Source organism: Spodoptera frugiperda, chromosome 29 (assembly GCF_023101765.2).
Source record: "Spodoptera frugiperda isolate SF20-4 chromosome 29, AGI-APGP_CSIRO_Sfru_2.0, whole genome shotgun sequence".
NCBI lineage: Eukaryota > Metazoa > Arthropoda > Insecta > Lepidoptera > Noctuidae > Spodoptera > Spodoptera frugiperda.
In genome coordinates this window covers 9,729,887-9,755,225 of record NC_064240.1, presented here as the reverse complement: position 1 = coordinate 9,755,225, position 25,339 = coordinate 9,729,887, and the positions used below count along the sequence as shown (strand labels likewise).

The 25,339-nt window shown below is 34.8% G+C and overlaps 1 protein-coding gene across 37 annotated transcripts in view; it reads left to right on the top strand.

The window, feature by feature from the left end:
• The window catches only part of LOC118268071 (glutamate-gated chloride channel), a 124,298-nt gene that overhangs the window by 89,902 nt on the left and 9,057 nt on the right, over positions 1-25,339 (top strand). For 6 of the 37 annotated variants that reach the window (XR_007707419.1, XM_035582293.2, XM_035582299.2 and 3 more), the window contains 14 exons: positions 9,086-9,179; positions 17,564-17,653; positions 18,887-18,975; positions 19,152-19,247; positions 20,075-20,139; positions 20,225-20,377; positions 20,498-20,518; positions 20,831-20,981; positions 21,132-21,272; positions 21,843-21,917; positions 22,492-22,644; positions 22,857-23,009; positions 23,407-23,621; positions 25,074-25,124. Coding sequence is in view for 36 of the 37 variants with exons in the window: in XM_035582293.2 (XP_035438186.1) it covers positions 17,574-17,653; positions 18,887-18,975; positions 19,152-19,247; positions 20,075-20,139; positions 20,225-20,377; positions 20,498-20,518; positions 20,831-20,981; positions 21,132-21,272; positions 21,843-21,917; positions 22,492-22,644; positions 22,857-23,009; positions 23,407-23,621; positions 25,074-25,124 (1,443 nt within the window). In the remaining variant the exon portion in view is untranslated. The remainder of the gene's footprint in view (positions 1-9,085; positions 9,180-17,563; positions 17,654-18,886; positions 18,976-19,151; positions 19,248-20,074; positions 20,140-20,224; positions 20,378-20,497; positions 20,519-20,830; positions 20,982-21,131; positions 21,273-21,842; positions 21,918-22,491; positions 22,645-22,856; positions 23,010-23,406; positions 23,622-25,073; positions 25,125-25,339) is intronic. The other 31 variants (XM_050706601.1, XM_035582319.2, XM_050706600.1 and 28 more) reach the window with 19 other exon arrangements.

The following is a 25,339-nucleotide window of genomic DNA, read 5'->3' as shown; positions in this document are numbered from 1 at the left end:
TCAGTTTAGCGAACACGTCAGCGGCAGGGAGCCAGTCATAATTGCCTGCTACCAACGCTAATAACAAAGTTTATACGCAACACGAATTCATGATGCGAACATTAAGAGCACTCCGGCCATCAGACGTCTTAAAACAAGCCACAATAAACATACATACTTACTTATGTACCTTTTAGTTATATAACTGTGACATTTTTATTATTACATGTATGTACTACTTTATTATTATATCTCATTTTTTGACGTCATTATTTTCATTTGGTAAGGGTATTTCTTAAGTATTACTAGATGTGTTTATTTAATTGCCAAGAAATATTTATATTTTTTGTTATAGGGACCGTTGGTAAAGGGCGCTCTAGACGGACAAATATCGACCAGGTTGACGATATATTAACGAAGGATCAAATTAAAAGTATTCTTAAAGGGCGAACATACCTGAAAATACTGACAATGTTAATGAAGCGAAAGAAGTAAAATTGGCGTTCCATAGTTTCTGCCTATCCCCACGGGAAACAGGCCTGAATCCTCACGCCTGAAACCTAACTTACCTGATATACATAAGCATTACTTTACAAACATAAATAACCATGTATGTATGTACCTAAGCTATAAATGATAGGGTGAAGATGAATGTAAAATAGTAAGAAATACCTATCTTTTTGCAAAGCTTAGTAAAAACATACTTGAAAATTAACTCTATCATGTAAGATAAACAACATATCGTATCGTCACGCCTTTAATCCCCGAAGGGGTAGGCAGAGGTGCACATCATGGCACGTAATGCCACTGTGTTACACCCACTTTTCACAATTTATGTTGTAAGTCCCATGTAATAGGTGGTGAGCCTAGGTAAGATAAACAACATTAATATTATTCATTATTTCTCTTTACTTTAAGTTGAGAAAAATTGTGAAATAGCTAGATCATTTTTGTGTTTAAATAAATGGAACAGACAAAGGGATTAATAATAATCAAATGTAGGTCAAGCATTTTATTCAGCTTCGTGCAGAGGTGAACGTGAAGTGAAATTATAGCTATAATTTCTCAACACTGAGCGTTATATCAACTGATGCAGTTTTAAAAATGACATTTTATACGTTAATTTATTTAAAGTCTTAATTTCAGAATTAATTTTCTGTCACAGAGCACAGAATAGGTAATTAAATTTTAAAAACATTGAATTTAATCTAATGATTTTTGCTTAACTAGTTGGTCGAGTGACCATCCACGCGCGACCAAGCAAACGTTAATGCTATCAAGAAAATTCTTGATGGAGAATGGTGTCTGAATTGGTTTCTGATATAATATATGGCAATAGAATAGACTCATCTTCTATTGCATTCTAATATACCTATATAGACTTCAAAACAAGTAATGCATCACAAAAAGTTAAAAAGACATTCTATTACAGAACTGAAGTGGACCTATAATGTGTGAAGTGAGTGACGTAGTGAGTGTAATGCAAGCTGAGTGGACCTCCCGTGGATAACGAGGTTAATCGTTCATTCACTGTTGCACAACACTAGTGATTCATCACTGTGTTCTATTCGAACTATGCGCGGATTTCAAATGATTTGTTTTTGTTCTATTCGAACTATGGATTTGAAATGATTTGATATTCGAATTCTATTTATTTCACTTTTTTTTATTGAATCTGTTGATTTCGTTTTGATCTAGTCCTTTAGTTGTAATTTGTTAGTATTGTTAATGTATCGGCGATATTGTAAACATGTTTTCTTTAAACAGTAACGAATAGAGTTTCTTGTTCATTCTTCTCTATTCGAAGCTACACTTTGGAACCCATCATCAGGATCTTGTTTCACTGACGGACAGATTGAAATGTCAATAGTACCTATTTATGGTTTAATTGGGAATAAATGGTTTTACATTGACTTTGACTATTAATTTTTAAAGCTATTTAGTTTGGTATACAGACTATTTATTAATAAAAAATATGAGGTTTTTTTTAGGAAGCAATGTTTGTTTACCTGATAGGTACTATAGGATATTTTGCGGACCTTCTACTCGTAAGTGATCATCTTTTAATGATGTTTCTATAAAATCCGTTGTAGGTGTAGGTACAATAAAGTAAATTCCTTAGCATCTACCTTTCCATTTAAGTGTACAACAGCTGCAGATTATTTCATTGTAATAATATGTAATAACCCGACCTTTTTAGGGTTAAATAGCCACATCGATTTCGAATATAATACGGGTTTATTGGTAAAGTTAATAAATTCGCACAATTGGACTCCATGCAGCGATACTCGGACATAAATGACGTCATAAATTTATGTTAATTAGGTAATTTGTTTGTTTATTGTTTATTTATGGATTTGTTTTGTTTATCAGTTTGTTTAATTTTGGTGAATTCAGATTGTAGGTACTTTGTCAACTTTATAACATAGTTCGTACTTCCGAACTATCTAAATAAAGTGTAACCACAGAATGCACTGACACCCATAACACAAGTTCGATCTTAACTTGGGTACCAGAGATATCAATAGTGTGGTTTTAGAGTCTAAGAAACTCATAAACCTATGGAAGAAATTAATTTATAAATATAGATATTTAATTACATTATTTATTAATTTAACTACAAAAACTATAACCCCCATTTCTGTTAACCACGAAACCAAAACGAAAGAAAAAGCAAGTTTTCATTAACCAGTAAAGAAAAATAAGTTTACAGCCAAAATTATATTGACGAACAAAAGTGTAAACCATGATGAAACAATAACAGACGTTCTCAAACCCCATACACCGGTCTAACATACAATAAACCCGTGAAATGTAATACGGTTCCTAAATCCGGGTGTCCGGAAATGGGCATAAGCGATGTGGCTCAGGGATTACCAGTTGATGCCACCGGAACACCGGAGGAGAACCGGAGGCTCGGTATGTAAGCTTGTGATCCGAATCGTACCGGATCAGAGTGACGGATTTATTTTTTAAGGTATCACTTTTGATCTTTTAGTGGCTGTGAATTTTAATAGAGAAGTTGTTGTATAGGTGGTTGAAGGAATATTTGAATATGGGGAAATGTATATGTTGGAAGATGAGACATGATATGTTAGTAGGTTGCACAACGTCACCGCGTCAGTGCACGCTGCTCATGAAGAAGACCCCTCTGTGACGCGAAACTAGTAAAGCTTTATTCCATTAATTTATGTAAGTAAACCATAATTATTAGTTAATTTAACATTATATTTATACTTACAAGGAAAAAATCTAAGGCCATGATTTTGTCTCTGAAGGATATTTTTTTCTTCTTCTTTTTATCTGCCATCGGCCATTCTAGCCATAATCAAATGGTTTGTGGAGAGTAATAGGCATTTGTGGAGGCATTCCATTGAATACATCTCCTGCTTTGACAACTGTCTCAGTTAGTATCTTTCATCCAGTTGCAATATCTGCCAACGCTTCAGCCGTGTGCTGTTGCCTAAAGACGTTATCTAAAGGATGAATAAAAGTGAAATTTGATAATGTGTTCTAAAAGTATCTGCCACAGCTTTAATGGCAGGTAGTGTTGTTGTTTACAACAAATAATTTAGCGACTTAATACATAAAAACAAAGTAATGATTAAGTAGATTCTACTAGGGCCACACATACACAACTTTTAACTACACACTAATAAGTAGTTAGTGGACATAAAATCAATAACACATATATATCTAGATAGCCTTAAAAGATAATGAACGATAAAGACCTAGAAAATATAAATAGAATCGAAGGACATAGAATTCAATAAAAATGTAGTAAATGAAACAAAATCGAAGAGTTAATAGTCGATACCGGACAGTGATTTATTGCTCGTATTTAACCTAATTACAATAAAACCCTCCATTACTCTTTCAGGCTTAGAGCTGTGTCATTAAAATCCTTAATTTTCAACAGGTGCTTTCAAATATCTTCAGTTTTTCAGTAGTCAACAGAATTAGAACTTACTTTAGTATTCCATGAATTATGTTCTTAAAAATACTCAATTTCTATAATTTACTACGCTTTACTTACATTTAATTAATTTAGAAAAAAAAAACATTCTTAACGACAGTAGCTACGGTAATTTCTAATCCGGTACGAGTGTAGCCGCGTAGCCGCTACGCCGGCTACGAACCTCCGCTACAAGCCCCCGCTACGATCTCATAATTACATTTACGGCTACCGGCGCTGATAAGCCGCAATACAATACCTTTAATTTGTACAACGACGAACTCAATGGGTGCTTAATTAATTTTATTAATATTTTAAGCAGAACGGGATACAAATGAAATAAGCGCAAAATTTCGAGTTTTTATCTTATTAATAAAACAAAATTGGTTCTATTTTTGGAAACGTTTCGTGTAAAATGTACTTTTTGATGTTATATGGATTGGGTTGGAATTAGTTAGAGTCGAAGGCGCATAACACAGATATTGGTACTATATCAATAAACGTAACCTGCCCATCTCCCATCAGATTTTATCTATCTGATTGGACATATTAAATTAACTATCAATCTAACACCCTTCTACACTATTGTAAATATCACAAAACTTAGTATTCACCTACCAACTACTAATAACAACCTCGAACTATACAAAAACATATCCCAACTAGAGAACAACATTCGTGACAAGCACACACAATACACACGCAGGTAACATAAACATAATACTCGTACCTTCAAACTTCAGTGAAGTTCAACAAATTCAGATTTCGTAGGTACAGTCAGCCAATACATTTGGTAGCATCAATACCTCATAACAGTAGACTAGGATTATAGGTGTACTAATCTAAGAGAGGTTTGCCATAGTCTTCATTTTTGGTAGACGGATTGAAACTCACAGTTTAAATGGTTCAAATTTATCAGAGCACTGCTATACTCCCAGGTGTCTGTTAAATATGCAATTCTTTTATTAGTACCCTTAGTATGAATTTGCTTTACGTTTACGAAATGATACGAAATCGAAACGTGAGCGCGTTCGGCACTCCAGCTCAAATGAAGACGCGCCGCCTCAAAGTTGTTGTGCGAGGAAGATGCGCAGCTCGAGTATGCGATGTATCGATAGTAAGGAAGCCATAGCACGCATCTTTCCATATAAAAAACATAGCTTAGCTGGGTCCGTTTCCACCAGTGCTAAGCTATGTGTACCAATGAATATGATACGCATCCACAACAACGAAACATAGCACATATCTGGTAGAAAACCATCCCGACTGTACTTACTTCGACAAGTTACGCAAAACTCAGTGAATCGAGTAATCTCGTTAATTAATTCAAAACTTGTGAACGTGGTACAACTCTATTTTACGTTTACACGAGTTAACTACGGAATAGGGTCATACGTAACGTAATACTGGTAGGTACTGGTAATTAACATGCACGCTGCATGTACGGAGGCTTATTTACATTAGCATTTGTGTAGGGCTTTGTGTGGGAGCTAAGAAGCTAGTTGGGGTCTTGATTAAAAAACGGTGTTAGTTGCTTCTCTGTAGTCAGCTGTTGACTTTACCGTAAATAAATTTTCAAGACATTATAGTTTTTATTATTTTTTTGTCTAAACCATTTTACGCAATAAACTTGTTCCGATGTTTTCATGGTTGTATTTACTGTAGAATCCTGGCTTACAGGAGTTGCAGCGGTTATGAAAGGAAGAGGCAAGCTTGTTTCATTAAATAAAAAATTGTCAATAAATAATCGTGTAATAAAAGTCAGTCAAATAATAATTTTGCATTCTACTACATACACACATTTTATTTTACATTTAATCATACAAGACACACTATAACAATGTTTCTTATATTAAAACGCGATTTAATTAAAAAACCGTTCAGTTTACACTGTTATAAAACAGTATCGTAATTAAAACTAATAATAACACTAAATGACCGTAAATAAACGTGAAAACTTACAATAGAAGCGTAATTATACAAAATGAAACCAATGCCCTAATTGGTGTGTTAATTACAAATTCGATTTTCCCCAATATGTCATTATCAGAGCCACTGATATTACATGCCGTTCTGTAATGTGTTCGGCGTTCATTTCCAGTGGAAAATCAGAAATTGCAGTTAATTTGCTTGTATGTGTATTGATGTTGGCTCATTAGTGCAGTAAACTTTAGTTATCCCGGAGTATTACCACGGCCTTACAGAAAACCGACGTGAAACAACGCTTGCGTTGTGTTCCGTTGTATGAGTGAGGTTACCAGAAGCCCAATTACACCCTTACTCAATCCCCGTTTCCCTAAGAACCCTTAAATTCCTAAAACCCCAAAAAGGCCGGCAAGGCACTAGTAACGTTTCTGGTGTATCGACTGTACAACGGCGGTGACGATTGCTTACCATCAGGTGATCCGTCTGCTCGTTTACCGGTTATACCATAAAAAATTTCCTGGTGTACGTTTTATTTACACACATAATTTTATTAATTACGTATAAGTCCTTACATAGGACATGGTGCTGGATATTGTACCCAAAACCTCTTGTTGAAAGGTTTTCAAGTAATTTGCTAAAATAATTAATCAGTCAAACCATCACATGTTGACAATAATTTACACAAATATATTTGTTACTGAAAATAAACATCCAAATCAGGACCAAATACCCTTTTACTTTTATAAAAATATGCGTAAAAAGCTAATTCTCCTAAGAAGCTGATTTATTTCCTTCCCAGGGATTTACAAAAGACACTGTATTAGCATAATGTGCCACCACGACACACTTTTACGAATGAGTGACATTTTATAAGTTGCAACGGTTCTCAACCTTTATAATACTGTCGCTATGAATCGTGTGCCACATGCATGGAAGAGACTACAAACATAAATATAAAATTATATAAAAGAATATATATGTAATAACTATTAAAAATAGAAGTCATTTATTACATTAATAATTAATTAACCGCTCCCTCTAAAACCAATAACTTTCATCTCTGATATAGCATTATCTTATCACAAAAAACACGTAGGTATTTTGAAAGAGGTTTTTCTCGAAACCTATAATGGCTATCTAGACATTTTTCACAATTTAGTTCCTAACTTAATAAAATATGACCGGCTCGAAAAGCAGGAGTAGGAACGGGGTGGTTTTTAGTCAGTAAGAGTCTAATACTCCCTCTCGCCTCGCCCAAAGCGAGAGAAGACATTGGATGATTTTCACCCCTTAAAAAAAACTAAACTAACTTAATAAAATAAACAAAAAAGAACAAAGTCTTAAAAAACTCCAACCATTGGCAAAAGTTTGAACAACAGTTGTTAAACCTAACATAATCTCTCGGCTTACGGCTCACCACTTAGGGAACAATAAAAAGACAAATTTTAATGCATAAATCACAACTTTATCAAAGGCAACCAAAAATGAGGTCAACGGTTGACGTTTTTCATTCATAATCATTTTGGAAACAAGAAAAAACATTAAGAGGTCAATGAACTACTAATAGCAACAATGATGTGAAAGAAAGAAAGAAAGAAAAAATAATAATGAGAATAATGTTTCATTTCATGTATTTATTTCTCTCATTATCACCAAACAATGTACAACAAACAATTAGGATACAATAACTTGAGACTGGTGTCTGTTGAAACCTGTCTTTCAGATCACCAGGCCCATTACATGACAATCAAGTGAATCATGATGAATGAATGAATGATATTCATTTTTGCAAATAGGTTGCAATGTAACTTTTTACACGTCAATCTTTCAAATAACTAGATGAGGCTTTCAAATAATTAATATTGATACATACATAACACTAAGGCTTAGATGGACTATGTGTTTTTATTGAAGTTTCTTGTAGCCTGTAGGTGATAGAGCGAATATATTTTTATTTTGGCGGTTACGTTTATGAAAACAGCGCACAGCGAGCATTATTAAAATGGCCGGCAGTTGTTGACTTAATTAAACTGGGAGAGGGTGCCAATGAAAAAAGGGTTTTATATTGTTGGCAAATAGAAGAGAGGGAAGTGGGGAACACTCGACATTTTTGAGGGCACACCAAATTAAGATCTAAATTAAAAACCATAACGTTCCAACTTACTTTTTAACAGAGATGAAGTCCAAATATTTTCACGAGTGAGAATACGTTTTTATGTCAGCCATTATTTTTGCTACAATGTGAATGTTCTCAAGAACCTTGTAAGTTTTGCAAAGATACGGACGGGACGCCTCTGGACATAATTCGTATTTAAATTAGCTGGTATATAAACGTGAATATAAATAACTGATAATGACTCGTTTTAATTTTCATAATGTTGATAAGTTTTTCGCGGCAGTGGGACCGCAAGGTCGAGTGTGGCGCCATCTCGCGGTGGCACGACATCGAATTAAATGTAACGAAGAGAAATAAATTGTGGGAACACTAGTTCAAAGGCGAGTAGTTTAGCATAATAGAAAAGGCGCTGCCGTATTACGTGTAGTATCAAATTGTAGCTGCGAGCCTCCCGAAATCAATAGGGTATAATGTTACATAACTCGATAGGATAAAAGAAAGCCTCTGGTCGCAGTGGTAACATTTTGCCCCAATTTATTGTTTCTACGTAATAAGTGGGAGCCTGGCCGCCATTTTTCGAGCACGATTTATCTATATAAATCTAAAGGCGTATATTAGTTCGGTTTTCGCCGAGAAACCTGCAATTTTTCTCGTATTGTACGTATTTTCTTGTTTTTGGAAGAAAAACAATGTAGTTATGGGGTTTTGGGTAATTGTATTGAAAGTAAATTACGTTACGTTGGCAACTATTAATAAATCTAGTGGATAGTATTATATATTTTTTATTGTATTATTGGAATAAAGTTGAAATACCGAAGAGGACACTTAACTATTCGATGTTACAGATAGATTGAAAATGAAGGTTTACAAAATCCTCTAATAACGATATAAGAATAATGTCTTACCGTCGTACTCAGAGTCATATAATACTTACTTAAGTCTTACTTACCTAGTCCTTAGTAACTGTTTTCAATATAAAATCGTTCCTAAATGAAACTATTCTAGTTTAAGTAGGTAATAATTAAATGTCTCTGAGTGTAGTAGTTAGTGCCGAAAACATATGAACGATACAAACAATGTAAATGAATGTACGTTTGTAATTGTTCCAGATAGTTGGTGAGACATGTTGTGGCGGACGCCGAGGACGAGGGCGGGTTGATCCACATCTCCACATGCCGACAGAACTCTGCAGTCAGCAGAAAGGTATATATCATATATTGTTTTGTATATTTTCAGTTAAAGACTAATTTTCATACTCGAACATAAAGAGTTTTCGTGCAGGTTACAATTATTTATGTGATCTACATCATCTGTTTTAGTGTATTTATGTACCTAGAACTTCTGGGATCAGAAAAAATATATGTTAGGTATAGAGAGTTTTGAGAGACTAATAAACACCTAACATATACCACAGATTGGCGATATATTAAAGAAGGGCCAAATTAAAAGTACCCTTAACCGACGAGCATGTATGAAAAGACTGATGACTGTTGATGAAGCGAAAGAGGTGTGTAAGATTTGTAGTAATTGACCTTTCATTGCCTTTGCCTACCCCAAAATGAGACAGGCGTGAGGTTGAGGTACAATACACACATAATAATGTATGTATGCATATACCACAATGACTGTTGCAGTACCTAATCTATGATAACATCGAATAAATTCTTTACAAAGTTACCAATAAGAAATCCAATTCAAATGAAAATATTGAGCAAATCTCATATGAAAAGCATTTTATCGGCAAACACTACAAAGAGATTCGATCTAACGCTATCTCCAGAGACAATGAATAAATCGATACCTTAAGTCATGATACTCCAAGATTATGTAGCAGAGAAGTCAAATATATTTATACTTTATACTTTTACGAAAACTAAAATTTGTTCATCTATTGACTGTCACCTTTAGGTTACAGACAATATAATATCATGAATCTAATCTAAAAAAATCACGGTTTACTCACGTAAATTAATGGAGATAAGCTCTACTAGTAGATAATATCGTCTGCACACGCCACTCATGATGAAGAGTCCATCTGTGACTCAAAATTAGAAGAGCTTTTCCCCGTTCATTTACGTAAGTAAACCGTAATTTTTAGTTAATTTAGTATGTCTCATGATAGTTATTAAAATTTATCATGAAGCATAAAACTAGCCACTAACCATGTTTGAATTGAAGTAATGAGTGTGTGGATGCTTTATTATTTACTAGCATCTGCCAGCGACTTTACTCGCATTCTCGTGGGATAAAAAGCATCCTATCACCAAAGTCAGTTCATACCCTGTTTGAATACCAAATTTCATCAAAACCCGTTCAGTAGTTTCAGCGTGATTGACGGACAAACATCCAGACTATGCTGCAAACCGCATCAAAATCGGTTCAGCCAAACGCGAGATAATCGCGCACAAACATACTTACAGGTCAAACTGAGAAAAATATTATTTAGCAGTAAAAGAAATACATAAGTATAACGTAGTCTTAAAATACTCAGAATAAGATTACCTCTCTTGTTGGCAGTTTACAGAGGTAAGCACTTAAATTAACCCATTTTGTTGCCTTCCCTAGGAATATTAAGGCTAATAGCTACTTTTGTTGCAAATTACCCTGTATGAAATTAACATGCAATTGTTTCTTGTTATCATAACTATATGGAAGTCTTTAAGTATTCTGTATTATTTACTTTGTATAATGTAGAGTGTGTCATTTGTCATGTTATTGTAATTTCTGGTTACTGAACACGAAGTAGGAAGGAACTTTTTTTGAGGGTGAAAATCATCTAATGACTTCTCCCACCTTGGGCGAGGAGAGAAGATCACTTATGACGTCGTCAAATTTTGCATGGAATAGCATATACATATTTCAAAAAAATTAACTAGAAAATAATTAAGTATATCGTCAAATTCATTATTATTTTGGGATGGAAAAAATATTTTTTAATACACATTGTATCTCTCAATACACATTGTATTAAAAAGTCAAAATATTTTTTTTATTGACCTAGGAAACTACTCAATTGTGTATTGTATGTAGTATAACCTATGTATTACCGATCATTATAATATAAATATGATACTCACAACTAGTAAAAAGTTAAATATACATCATCTTTCATCATACATCTTTCTGTACCAAGAAGAAGGTGAACTAACTTATAATGTACTAATGTAGGTAAACTTATGAAATATAATTACAAAACTTCTATCAATAACCAGCTTGTTGTGTGCGAAGCTGTGGGCACAAGTCGCATAAAGCCTCGTCCCCACTAGGAATATTTGTCGACAACGTCGGGCGACATAGAAAAACATCGCCGCGACATTGTTGAAACTGGGGGTCTACTCTAATTCAACGAACGAACGAAAAAACTTCGCAGATTTCATACTACAATTCTATTTATTGCGAACTTTCGTTAACTGTTAACGAATGAAATGAAGATAAATAAATAGATTTTGATATGAAATTAAAAACAAAACGTTATTTCAAGTAATTCTATTAGTAAATCAATAAAACCTACGGCCGAAGGTTAAACGAAACTTCGCATTCGAGAACCGGAGTAGGCCCCCTGTTCCTTGTCGCACAGTCAACAATGTCGCGGCGATGTTGTCCGACGTCGCCCGACATCGCCCGATGTCTCTGGGGACACATGTCGCTCGACAAATGTTCCTAGTGGAGACGAGGCTTAACGTGTCATGTTTTGATACATAACTTACAACTATGTACAAACTATCGTAGACAAACATCAACATACATATATTATATGCTTACTTTATACATAGATCTAGGTATACTCCTACTGAATATGTATACAATGTATATGTATTGTATACTTTGTATATAATATGAAAACAAAGACATTTGTTTAGAAAGTGAAACACCCCCGGGAGTAAAGCGGATTACTCAAACTAAATAAAATGTAACTTGAAATATTTCGTCTAAGGGAAATTGTGTTCTAAAGTTTTTCTGCGTAACGTTCAAAATAGGCTGACATTCCGGTGTTATAGGGCTTAGCCTTAGGATTTAACGACCTCGTTGTTTTGGAGTTAGTGAGCTCAACTATAGAATAAGAAGTCTTAGATATGAATAGAGCAAAGTGATAGTGCAGTGTTTTTTATACAGAAAGTGATGGGATTAGCATCTTTCTCAGTTTTATGTATGTAATTATGAGTGAGTTATTCCCTGAGGGGGTAGACAGAAAGTCATTGTTTCCATTGTTGACATGTTGAAACAAAACATTGAATTGACAATGTTTTGTTTTAGTGATAATATAACTTCTTCTATCATTTCATTTTAATGTCAGTTACTTTAATCGGTTATCTACCGTTGTTACTGTTAAACTAAATAAATATTTATATAGCTGTGAGTCTTCAGAGAGAGACAATTACATATCGAATGTTCAATAGTTAAGAGTCTTTAGAAAGAGACAATGCTAGACTGAATCTTCAACACTTAACTTAGTATTGTCCTGGATATTCAAAATGCTTACCCAAACAACGTCATCAAAACCGAATCAATCCCGCATATAACTAAAACCACATCCGTATAATATCAACCCTATTTAATTAACATACATAATTTGCGAATAAAATGTACATACATAGGTAAAAACACAGTCGCGAGTAGGGCTGTGCGAGCAGAGGTAGCGTGCTAAAAGGCGCATGATATTATTTTTTTGCTGCGCGCAGAAAACACATGACCTACTTTCAAAAAAGTTGTATTACGGTTATGACGTCAATAAGAGACCACACGCGACTCATTGGCGCTCGCAACTATGCCTGCCTATGTATATTTTTAACTGTATATCATATACATACATGCACTTTTATGACAACCCATTTCGAATAAAATTTTGTGGTTACATTTTTGCCATATTTTTGTGGATTAGGTTTGTTTTTTTTCTTTTCTGTTTTACCTTGACGACAAGTTTAGTGTTATTTGTATAGGCATGTAGATACGCTACAATGTATGTAGTTACTGTACCAAGTTTTCACCAGAAACGTAGGTAATCAGTTTCCTCATTACGGTTAAGCGCTCTTTCTGAAGTTTAGCTCAATTCGAGGCTTGAACCCAAGACTTTGTGATTAGTAGGTAGGTAATATGTTTTACGAATACACTTTTATTTTGTTTATGGTAGTAGCAGCAGACAGATCCCCTGATAGTAAGCAATCGCCACCGCCCATGGACACCCGAAACACCAGCGGCGTTACAAGTGCGTTGCCAGCTTTTTGGGTGTTAAGAATTTAAGGGTTGTTTGGGAATCGGGGATTGGGAAGGTGGCTAATTGGACACAACGCAAGCGTTGTTTCACGCCGGATTTCTGGTGAGGCCGTGGGAGTTTCATTCAAATGATAAGTATTAAAAATACTATAATCAGAAAACCAAATTGGAACGTCCGCCCCTAGAGAACTACTCAAGTTACTTTCTCAACATAATTTAATTCCACCATTTCATTACCTAATCTCATAAGTCTATATTTGTTCCCCGTATTTCATTTTTGTATATAAGTAATAGTAGTTTCTGTTTTCTTTGTAAGGAGGCATATTATTTAGCTGTGGAAAGGAAAGGAAAACGTATTCGGCGCACCGCTCCTAATATTACTTATTTACCAAACAAATGTATTGGTACTCAAATAAATTGAACTCAAAGAATATTGATATAAAAATGGTTACAAAAGGTTTATCGCCCTCCGTACTTGTGACGTATAAGCGCTAGATATGTTTGTTGGGCGGAAATATTTACTTATTTTTACGTGACGACAACATCACGACTTTTATCGTTGGAAAGACAGGCAGGAGTAGGCAAAAATTAAATGAAATATTGGTTAAATCTAAATGTTTTATTAGACACTAGCAAACCTGGCAAACTCCGTTTCGCCACCATGATTTTTTTTTTAATTTTCTTTGCTATAAACCTCACGGAACCCGAGACCTTTTCAACGAATGCAAAACCGTGGAAATCGGTTCGTGCGTTCTGGAGTTATAGCATCAGGAAGGAAAACCTGACTTATTTTTATATAGTAGATAGGTGGTAAGACTTAAAATAATATACTTATAAATACGTACGTAGGCATTTATAATTGGTATTTACTATAGTATATACTAGTATGCTATAGTATAGTAGCAGCAAGGTAATATATATTAATATAATATACCAGTACCGGAGGCCTAATTACCCCCTTTATAATCTTCCCAATCCCCGATTTCCCATCAACCCTTAAACTCCTAACCCACAAAAGGCCGCCAACGCTCTTCTAACGCCAGAGTGTTTCGGGTGTCCATGGGTGACGAAGATTGCTGGCCATGGGGTGATACGTCTGCTCGTTTACCGGATTATATAAAAAAGTAACTAATAGCCCTAAACTATAACAGTTGCTATAGTTTAGTAATTTGCAAAACTTCATCGTTTAATAATTGTATATTCATACACACACACACAACTTTACGCCTTTTATCCCCGAAGGGGTAGGCACAGGTGCACATTACGGCACGTAATGCCGCTATACAATGAATAATATATTCACATTATTCCATGTAATATTTTAAAATAAATAACCAACCCAAGAATATCCATTTCAATTCTACACACTTCTATTAAAGTAATTGCCATACCATGACAGTCACATTTGCATAATATTTTGCGCAATATAAAGTCAAATATCATTGGTTTAACCTCTTGACCGTCACAGTTAATTTATACTATTCTTACGGACACGGGGTCTCTTTGACCTACAACCAGAGACACGATTCGCTAGGGATGTACAAGCTTTTAGTTACATTTGTCACACTCATTAGTTGTTGTAAAGATACCATAAACCTTACAGGGTTAATTTTAGACGACTTTGGATTTATAATGAAGTTACTTTTGTAGTTATCCGAAAGTATATGTGCTCCAAGCACATAAGGTTTTCATTTCAATATATGGAGACATATTACCACAAAGTTCTTAAGAGCTTCACAGTTATTAATCTTACATAATTATATTAAAGACTAGCTTTTGCCCGCGACTTCGTTCGCGTGGAATAGTGACTTCCGGCAAATTTTTGGTTTTAACCACATAGTTCCCGATCTCGCGGAATCTCTTCAAAAATGAGATGTAGAAGATATTCCAGGGAACTCTTCAAAAATCAACATACTGAGCTCTGCGTTTGAATTTAATAGATGTATACTCACTTAGGGCATTGAAAAATAGTTTAAAAACGGACTTAAACTAAAGAAATATTATAATCTTTCCATTTAACTTAAGATGAAAACTAACTTAAAACTGAAGAAAGCTACGAATTACAAATTTATAACAATTAAAAAAGAAATTATATTACAACCTATCCTCTATGCTATAATAACCAAGTTTAAACTAAATAATTTAAAAGAAACGACTTTTCTACGATTTTATTATATGTATAGAAGATATAGATTTTTGAAATAAAAACTATCCTATGTCCTTTCTAGGGTTCTAAACTATATCTGTACCAAATTTCCACCAAATCCGTCAAATAGTGCCGGAGATTAATGGTATAAGCATAGAATAGTGTTCGACGTGATTCTTTAATTTGACATAACTTTTTTATTTATGAACCGATTGACATGAAACAAACACTAAATGTAAATTTAAGCATACCACAATATATTCGTGAAAACCGCATCCAACTCGGATCAGCCGTTTCTGAGATTAGCGCGCATAGACACACAGACAAACAGACAAACAGACAAAAAAAGTTTGGGTTCGACATCGACATAACAATAACCCCTGCTAATTTTTTTATTTTTATTTTCAATGTACAGACAGCACTTTTCTACGATTTTATTATATGTATAGATTCGTAGCAATTGGCGTTCCATTGTCTCTGCCTAGCCCAATGGGTGACAGGCTTGAGGATATGTATGTATGTACACCATGAACTTGAAAATATCCTTTGCTTCTCACTTAGTCCGTATCCTGAATAGTTATTAAGAAGATAGGTGTATAACGCGACAAGTTGAGACGTGGATGAAATGTGTAACAAAGTAAATGTTAATACATAATTAATTAATAATACAAATAATGACGACAATTAGTGTAATTTGAGAATTTAATACATAGCAACTAATGACCATTAGGTGTTATTATTTATGCCCGCGACTTCGTTCGCATGGAAGTGACTTCCGGCAAATTTTTGGTTTTAACCACATAGTTCCCGATCTCGCGGGATCTTTTCAAAAATGAGATGTGGAAGATATTCCAGGGAACTCTTCAAAAATCAACATAATGAGCTCTGCGTTTGAATTTAATAGATGTATACTCACTTAGGGCATTGAAAAAATAGTTTAAAAACGGACTTAAACTAACTTAAAACTAAAGAAAGCTACGAATTACGAATTTATAACATTTAAAAAAGAAATTATATTACAACCTATCCTCTATGCTATAATAACCAAGCTTAAACTAAATAATTTAAAAGAAACGACTTAAATCTAATCTATCTAATTAATTAATAAATTAGACTTACAATTTTATTAAAAAACTAACTACAGTAACTACTAATAATCGATATCAAACTAAACCTACGTTAAATAGTTTAACCAAAAAACCAGGAAAACCCAACAAATAAACTTATTAATTGACAAATACAACGAAACCAATTTAGAATATACGAAACAGCAGGACCACTACAGACAAATAATCATACGACTGATAATACACTTTTTCTACGATAGTACCGAAGCGCTCGGCCGATACCCAACCAAATGAATGTAACGAAACCATAGCGCGATCTATTTCGATCCCAACGCCATCTATCGAGGATAAAGACAACTTGGATTATTTATTTATACTCCGTTCGGGCATTTTCTTTGTACTAAAAGTTTAATTATATTGATATTATTTTTTTCATACCTTTTTATTTATTTATTTATTTTTTTTCGCTGAATTAAAACAATAACATGAACCGAAGTCGTGTAACGATCGACATAGAATTATTTATAAATAATTTATTTCTTATTTTTATTTTTTGATTTTTGAAATAAAAATATATCTATGTCCTTTCTAAGGTTCTAAACTATATCTGTACCAAATTTCAACCAAATCCGTCAAATAGTTGCGGAGATTAATGGTATAAGCATAAAATGTTCGACGTGATTCTTTAATTTGACATAACTTTTTTATTTATGAACCGATTGACATGAAACAAACACTAAATGTAAATTTAAGCATCCCACAATATATTCGTGAAAACCGCATCCAACTCGGATCAGCCGTTTCTGAGATTAGCGCGCACAGACGAACAGACAAACAGACAAACAGACAAAAAAAAAGTTAATTACATTTTTGGGTTCGACATCGACATAACAATAACCCCTGCTATTTTTTTTATTTTTATTTTCAATGTACAGACAGCACTTTTCTACGATTTTATTATATGTATAGAAGATTTCGTACTGTGACGTATTCGCTCAGGCCTCGGTCTCATTTTGTCATGCACGGGTTATACCGAATTGTGATTACTGATTATTTTATTAAAGGGATTATAGGTATCCCTACTAATTATATGGCCTCTTTCTCCTTGAAGTAGTTACATGATTAGTGCAATTACTGCATTTGATGTATTGTAATGTTTCCAGATGTCCTAATATGGGTTGGTCATGCGTCGTGGCACGCGCTGTGGCTATCTTCCTCATGCTCAGCCGAGCGTCAGCACTCACATCAGACATGTAAGTTCCCATTAGTAACATTTTAATTAGTAGTGCTATTGATTTTTATACTAGAATTAAAATGACAACGAAAATTTTACTTTCTTTTAAGTACACATAATTAACACAGAAATATTTTCTTAAATGTTACCGAGGCATCTGTCTTAATGTTTCAACGATTAGTTCCCTAAATGACAAACGTGAACTAATAAACTAATTATTTTACTAATCTTGTTATTGTAAATTCACTTTTCATTGCTAACCACGTTAGGTTGGCGATAGAATTTTTATTTCTCAATTATTATAAGGCAAAACTTCATTTTGGGAACAAACTGTACACCCATTTGTTTTCTAAAGAAGAATTTTCTTCAATTAAACAAAATTTCCGACGTGACCTTAAAAAATTGTAGCAAGACCAGTGTTCTCTGGATTATAACAACAATAGATGTAGATGGTAATGAGTATAGCGTGGAAGGACACGGCGAGTGGCGTGCGGCGAAGCGTATGTAACACGGCAGCCGTGCCACGCCCGCTCAGGCGTGACGTTCCCGCTCCATTTATACACTGCGGGCACTATGCTAAACAAATTGTCTAGCAAGGGGTATGGCCCCACTATGTTTATTATCTCCTACACCACTTTCCCTTTAGTTGTGTAAACATAAATCATTTTAGTTGCGTAGTGCCTTTCCTCTCTTGATGTGATTATCTCAGGCGTCGTGTGGTATAACTTGACGAGTTTCTAATCAGTTTAGTGAACAAACTTCATGCTCCATGCATCACACAATGCTTTTGTTTCTGCTCCCAACTAAAAGTTAGCTTAGACGTGTATTTCACTATGATTATAACTATCTTTGATGTTAGCAAAGTTGTCGAAGTAGACAATAAACACCCGTTTGTTCAATTCGTAGTTAGTTAATGTTTGTGTTCCAAATAATGACTTCATAAGTTACTTACCTACAGTTGTTAACGTAATCACTATGTGAACTTCGATATTTATTATTAGAGTGTGTCATTGCTCTGTTTATTAGCTTATTGAACGGCTTTTGTAGCAGCAAGGTAATAAGTGTTAATCTAAAATCAATACTAAGCGTACTGCTGTGCGTTCCACACGCTTAATTTGCCATAATATATGTTGACGGCATAAATCTTCCCTAGAACTCGCTTCCACGCCATTATTTTGGTGATTTAAAAGGTTCTTTTCAAATGCAAAATTGCTTCGGAGTTATTATATAAAGTCTATTCACCATTCTACAGATTTGCAGCGGGGAAGTCGGACAAAGAGATACTGGACAACCTTCTGAAAAACTCCCGCTATGACAAAAGACTGTTGCCACCAGTAGATGGTAAATGTCACCATTTTCATACTAATAATATGTCTGCACAGAATTAGACAGTGGATTTCAAATTATATCAGAATATTTTATTTGATTATCGCATTGATATAATCTGAAAGCCTAATGGTGTTGCGTTTGAGTAAAGGGTTATTATGTAGGTCATACAAAATTGGTGTAAATTGCAGATCCAGAATTCTGTTGTGGTCTAACTTCGCCCAACGACTCTCTGGCACAAAATAATGTGGGGCTCTCGTCTCTGCGGCCTCGCTCGCACAATCGTGGTGCGTTGTGTTCCATGTTTATGAAAAGAGAAATCCTTCCACATGTATCTGGATCGTAGCAAATTATATGTCCTTGTAATTATTCCCTTGCACGCAACTTCAACTCTTCTATTACCTCACGCAACTGTAGATACCTGATCCTTTGCTTTAGAATACTTTTATACCTATATACGAGTCACATTATTTCCTACCAGTATTATTGCACTTCAACAGTTGATGTATTAGCTTAGAACACACCCCACTTTTATTATTGAATTTATTTGGATTGATTATTTCGTTGGTCGGCTATCGAGCTATGTTAAACATTACTTTATATTTCTTTAACAACAAGACACCGTGTGTTATGGTTTAGTCACTTAACATATAAAAACATATTAAACGTTCTTTTTACGCCATGCTTTTTGCCTTAAATGATTTTCTCTTTTCACAAACATTAAACACAGAGTTATGAATTCTTGTCTGTCGTAAATTCATACTTCTTTTCCAATAGAAATCGGATCTGCCAACTTCTTATTTACAATTTTCATTATTATTGCAACATGTGTTAGCCTACGGTTGATTTTTGCAATTTAATTTTGATTATACCTTCTTACTTCCAATCATTATTTCTTACATTGTGATTTTTGTTAAGACATATTATCGAAATCTTAATACTTATAGTCTCAAATCTCAAGGTTAGGAACAAACAGTCAAGTCAAAATAGGTAGAGCCCTACAGAACTCCAGCACAATTGTTAGCAAGCATGTATTTTAAGTGTATATCGTTGTTGTGTCTTGTATAACTGACTTTAGCCATGCTATGTGTGTTATCAATTACGTTGTTTTCAGGTGTCCTCACCGTAAATGTAAGCGTACTACTTCTTAGCTTAGCCTCTCCGGATGAATCTAGTCTTGTAAGTATGACCACTTAACATTGTTCTCTCAGCACCTCTCTTCTCTATTTAGTTTCAATTCTCTGTCTAAATTGACCGCTTCCAGAAATACGAAGTGGAATTCTTACTTCAGCAGCAGTGGTACGACCCTCGTCTGCGTTATTCCAACCAGTCTCATTACGACTTCCTAAACGCCATCCATCATCACGAAGACATCTGGTTGCCGGATACGTATTTCATCATGCACGGTGACTTTAAGGTCCGTATCGAACTTAGCCTAGATAAGTTACATGATTGATTGATTGACTGAAGATACCGTCAAAATTATATTTTCATCTAATTTTATACATAATTATTTCCACCATGCTTTCTTCTGAAGGAGTTTTCCCAGCACTCATGGGTATTTATAACTACATACAATGCTTCATGAATCTAAAAGGACCATTATTTGTACATACGAATATTTTTATAGCTGACACTTCATGCTCGCCTCGATTTCTTTCTGGTTTTAAACATGCAATCTAGACCTTTTGGAGTTGTTTTTCGTAGATTTCATCGTAACATTTGGTCCGGTGGTTTTGGTGAAAAGTAATATTTGTGAACACCATTCAGTAGGAGTATTTAGGATAGGAGCGTAATTAAATAGTGCAAATGCTTTTGTTTTGATGATTCTTTAAACTAGATTATATTCTTAACTGTGTTTATTTTTCAGGACCCGATTATACCAATGCATTTCGCTTTGCGTATATATCGCAATGGTACTATAAACTACTTGATGCGGCGGCATCTTATCCTGTCGTGTCAAGGGCGGCTCAACATCTTTCCTTTTGATGACCCATTGTGTTCATTTGCCTTAGAAAGTAGTAAGTTTATTGGTCCTTCTATGCATCTGTCCTTTGTAGAAAGCACTTCCTATAGTTAAGTTGTTTGACTGTTGCATTTGTGCACCTTCTGCCCTGAGTGTAAAGGAATGGAAGGTTAGATTGGTTATAATAACATTTAACATTTTCTAGTATCGTACGAGCAGTCAGCCATTACTTACGTGTGGAAGAACGACGAGGACACGCTACGCAAGTCGCCGTCGCTAACGACACTCAATGCGTACCTCATCCAGAACCAAACCATTCCCTGCCCAATCAAAGCCAGTTGGAGAGGTAAAATATGACATTATTCATAGCCACGTATTACATACATACAACATACCAACATCGCTTCTAAAACGTTATTCTTAAGAAAGATATCCTCCCAATCATATATTATTTTCGCCCTATACGGTAGCTTAGTTAACCAAAATTAGATATTTTGTTAAAGCACATCTTATATTTTGCACAAGAGATGGTCAAAGGTTGCCTAATTATATTGAAATTCTGATTAACTCTTTTCAGCTTGGTCTTGATTTATGTAAAAGGTTAATTTTTATAAGTACTTAATTTATTTTGTGTGTTTTACAACTTATATATAAATATATATTTTATATAGTAGTTGCTTGATAGTGTACGTTATGCGATCACAGTTTGTCGAGAACATTAGGAGTACCCCTAGCTATCCAGCATGTTCATCTAGGTTGTGCGTCCGATCATACAATGTGATGACTATAGTAATTATGTCAGTACGACTATGTAGTGTAGTCACTTTATAAATTTTGCTATTCCTGACATCTAAATGTGTTAATTAGTTTGTTGAGAATGTAGAGTGTAAGACTTTATTAACGTCTTTGCAAGCAGCTGAGGGTAATTCACTTTACGAGGAAGACGAAGAGATGACATGTAATCTTTGCCAGAGACGCTTTGAGGAGCAAGGTACTAAAGTTGCACCGGACGAGGCACCGTTCTGTCCGGTGTCGTCGTATTTCAAATATTTTTTGCTTATGTGTGAGTAAATGCGTAATTGTGTTATAATGATAAAGTGTTGTACAATGTGTTGTAATCCGCCGTGATGATGGAAAGTCGAAGGTTTGCTCCTTGCGATACTTTTCTTATAACTCACCAAGCATTCATGTTGTGTTAGTTAAGAGCTCATCACTTTGTTCATTGTCTCATGCATGCCCATATAAATTCCATACATGACTGTAAGAGCATGCGTTTGATAGTACGCTGTATCGTTTTTGATGGACGTCATAATGCTACAATGTATGTTCATAAACTTGATATGACACGTGACAACACAACACGCATTACTCATACATACAGAACAGTAGTTAGTATATTAGATGATGTTTTTGGCTGTTCATATGTACTTTAATTTTAACAAGGCCTCTGAATTGAGTTACTTGGAATTTTGTATCCTGGATCCTTACTTTTGTTTTTAAATTAAACGAGAACATAACCGCGCACTCCGATGCTCCAATTGTACCTAATGATGTTCACTCCACAGGTAACTACAGCTGTCTAAAGGTCGACTTAATATTTACTAGAGACCGAGCGTTCTACTTTACTACAGTCTTTATCCCTGGAATCATTCTGGTGACTTCCTCGTTCATCACGTTCTGGCTGGAGTGGAACGCAGTACCAGCCCGTTCCATGATAGGTAAAACTGTGGCTGGTATCTGGAATGCTCTCGGTCTTGCGTACTGCATCAATTTTACTCTTCGTAGATGTTGGCTGCGGCTGTTGATATAACACGCTATCTGTTGCAGGATCGCTTACTCTATGTTAATAATCTCATAGTCCGCCGACGAATCATTCTCACCTGCCGATTTTGATTTTTGTTTATTTTTAGTATATGCTTGACATTTTTAGGTAATTACAGCTGTCTCAAAGTGGATCTTATCTTCACGCGGGATAGATCATTTTACTTCACCACAGTTTTCATTCCGGGGATCATTTTGGTGACTTCATCGTTTATTACTTTTTGGCTGGAATGGAATGCAGTGCCTGCTAGAGTAATGATAGGTTGGTTTCACTGTTTTATTTGCTGAATTATTACTATTTAATCACAATAATCTTAATTAACTTCTATAATAAGCCCATTTATGGTTACCAAAATTGAGAAAAAGTATTGTAAGTACCGTGGTCTTCCAAATTTAATCATTTTATGCAATATAAACTTCGCTTGTGATTGGCTATTCGTGACTAGAACTGTATGGGTAATCGCATGATATTCATCTTAACTACTAAGAATATTTTGTAGAGCTTAACAATTGTACATTCTGAATGTTCTAGATAGTAAAGTAACATTATCATGAACACGCTTAGTTTTCAATTTTAACTAATAATCTTTAGGTACTAAGTTCTTTCAAATAGTGTTTAATTTTGATGGGATTCTGATGGTGCTTTGCTCTTTGTACAGGTGTAACAACAATGTTGAATTTTTTCACAACATCGAATGGATTCAGATCGACACTGCCGGTGGTGTCGAACCTGACGGCGATGAACGTGTGGGACGGCGTGTGCATGTGTTTTATCTATGCGTCGTTACTAGAGTTCGTGTGCGTCAACTACGTGGGGAGGAAGCGACCCCTACACAATGTCGTCTACCGACCCGGGGAGAATCCGGTCACACAGGTGAATACTCCTCTTTGCCTCTCTCAATTTCACTGCATAGAACGTCATCAGTGTTACTGTTTATCCATCTTTGAGTCAAACGTTCCATTTATGACGGTCTACTGATATTTACGTGTATTCCTTTATTGCTCACGTTTGTTTTTTAATATTTCTATGGCGTGATGTCGATGTGGTTTTTCTTCGTTTTGCATTTTTTTTTTTTGTACAAAATCCAAAATCTGGTTATTATAATATATTTTGTGTTAGCACTGAGCGTATGTCCGGTCTTAGTGTTTGATAAAAAAAAATAAAGAAAAAGTAAACTTGTAAGGTAAAAATAATTATGTACTTATACTGAAATACAAAATATTTTTATTGCTAAATACATAGAATGAAAAGATAAACACAATGGACGATTACCAAGAAAGCAAAGCCAGTTGCGTTTGTAAATATTCGGCTAAAAGAACGCTTCATTTGCGCAGCGCTAAATTGGTCTATTGTTGTATGCTGACATTAAGGCATTTAAGTGGTAATAGGCTTCGTGAATACAACGACAAACATTTGAATTACAAACAAACACATGTCCAAAATCTCTATCTACCTACTTACATGTCTAAAGCCCTGTACATACACTCACTACATGTCTGCTACTAAACGTTACCTCTCCTACTGTGCTCCTTGTAGCAAGCAATTGGTATTAGATTCTTAAAAAAAACGCACTTTGATATTTTATGGTGATTCTAGGAGTATTATGTTAGAAAACCCACAATCCATTCACGAAGGAATTTAAAAGTTACAAAAGTAATCTTCCGATATACCGAACAAACATTTTGCATCAGATCCCTCAGATGAATTTTGTTAGCTAACGAACAACAAATAAGTTCCGTCGTGAATATTTTTAAATTTTTCTATCTTTACTCTTTGCAATGTTTTCTTTCAATCTTCCAACAACAAGACATGGCATGACGAACGAGTACGTACTTTATACCATGCGTGAAATGGCAATGTCGTGTTGTTTGTTTTCTTCCTACAGCATGCTTCACTTCTTTAACGTCTTTGCATGTATTTGGCTCATATATACTTACTAAATTTAATGTGTAAGCAAGAATTCATCACATATGTCATTTGCAATCGTCACTTCACCGATGAGACTATATTGTGTGGCCATACATCATAACTTCCAGTTCGTGTCTCTTAGTCATCATTTCTTGCTTTTCATGACTAAAATCCATAAATCTGTATCGAAATTGTCTAACGTCTATTAGAAAACATTGCAAAGATACACATTGATTTGTATTTTGTGATTGATTTTGCGTTAGTACTTTACGAAGTGGGTACTGTGACTCGTATATGTTTCAAAGTGCATAATGTTCATTATAAATGTGGCCACTACAAGCTAGTCTACGTTCACGATTGCACATCGTTAGACCATCTGTCACGAGTGAACAAACAGTGTGTGTGATGTGTTCGCAGCGACTGCCTGCAGTCCTCAGCAGAATTGGCATTATACTGGCCAGCCCCTTGGTAAGAACATTCGCCACATTCATTGGCACTATCCAGACAACGCTCGTATATTTCTCTTTTACCATTGTTCTGAAAGGCTGATTGTTTACACCCTTACTTATTAATACTAATATTAATTTAGGAAAACAGGTAAGTTTTGCTTGAACTTTAGATTTGCTGAAATCAGTCTTCCTAGAACATTTAGGCCATAAATTATTGTATTTAAACAAATGTTC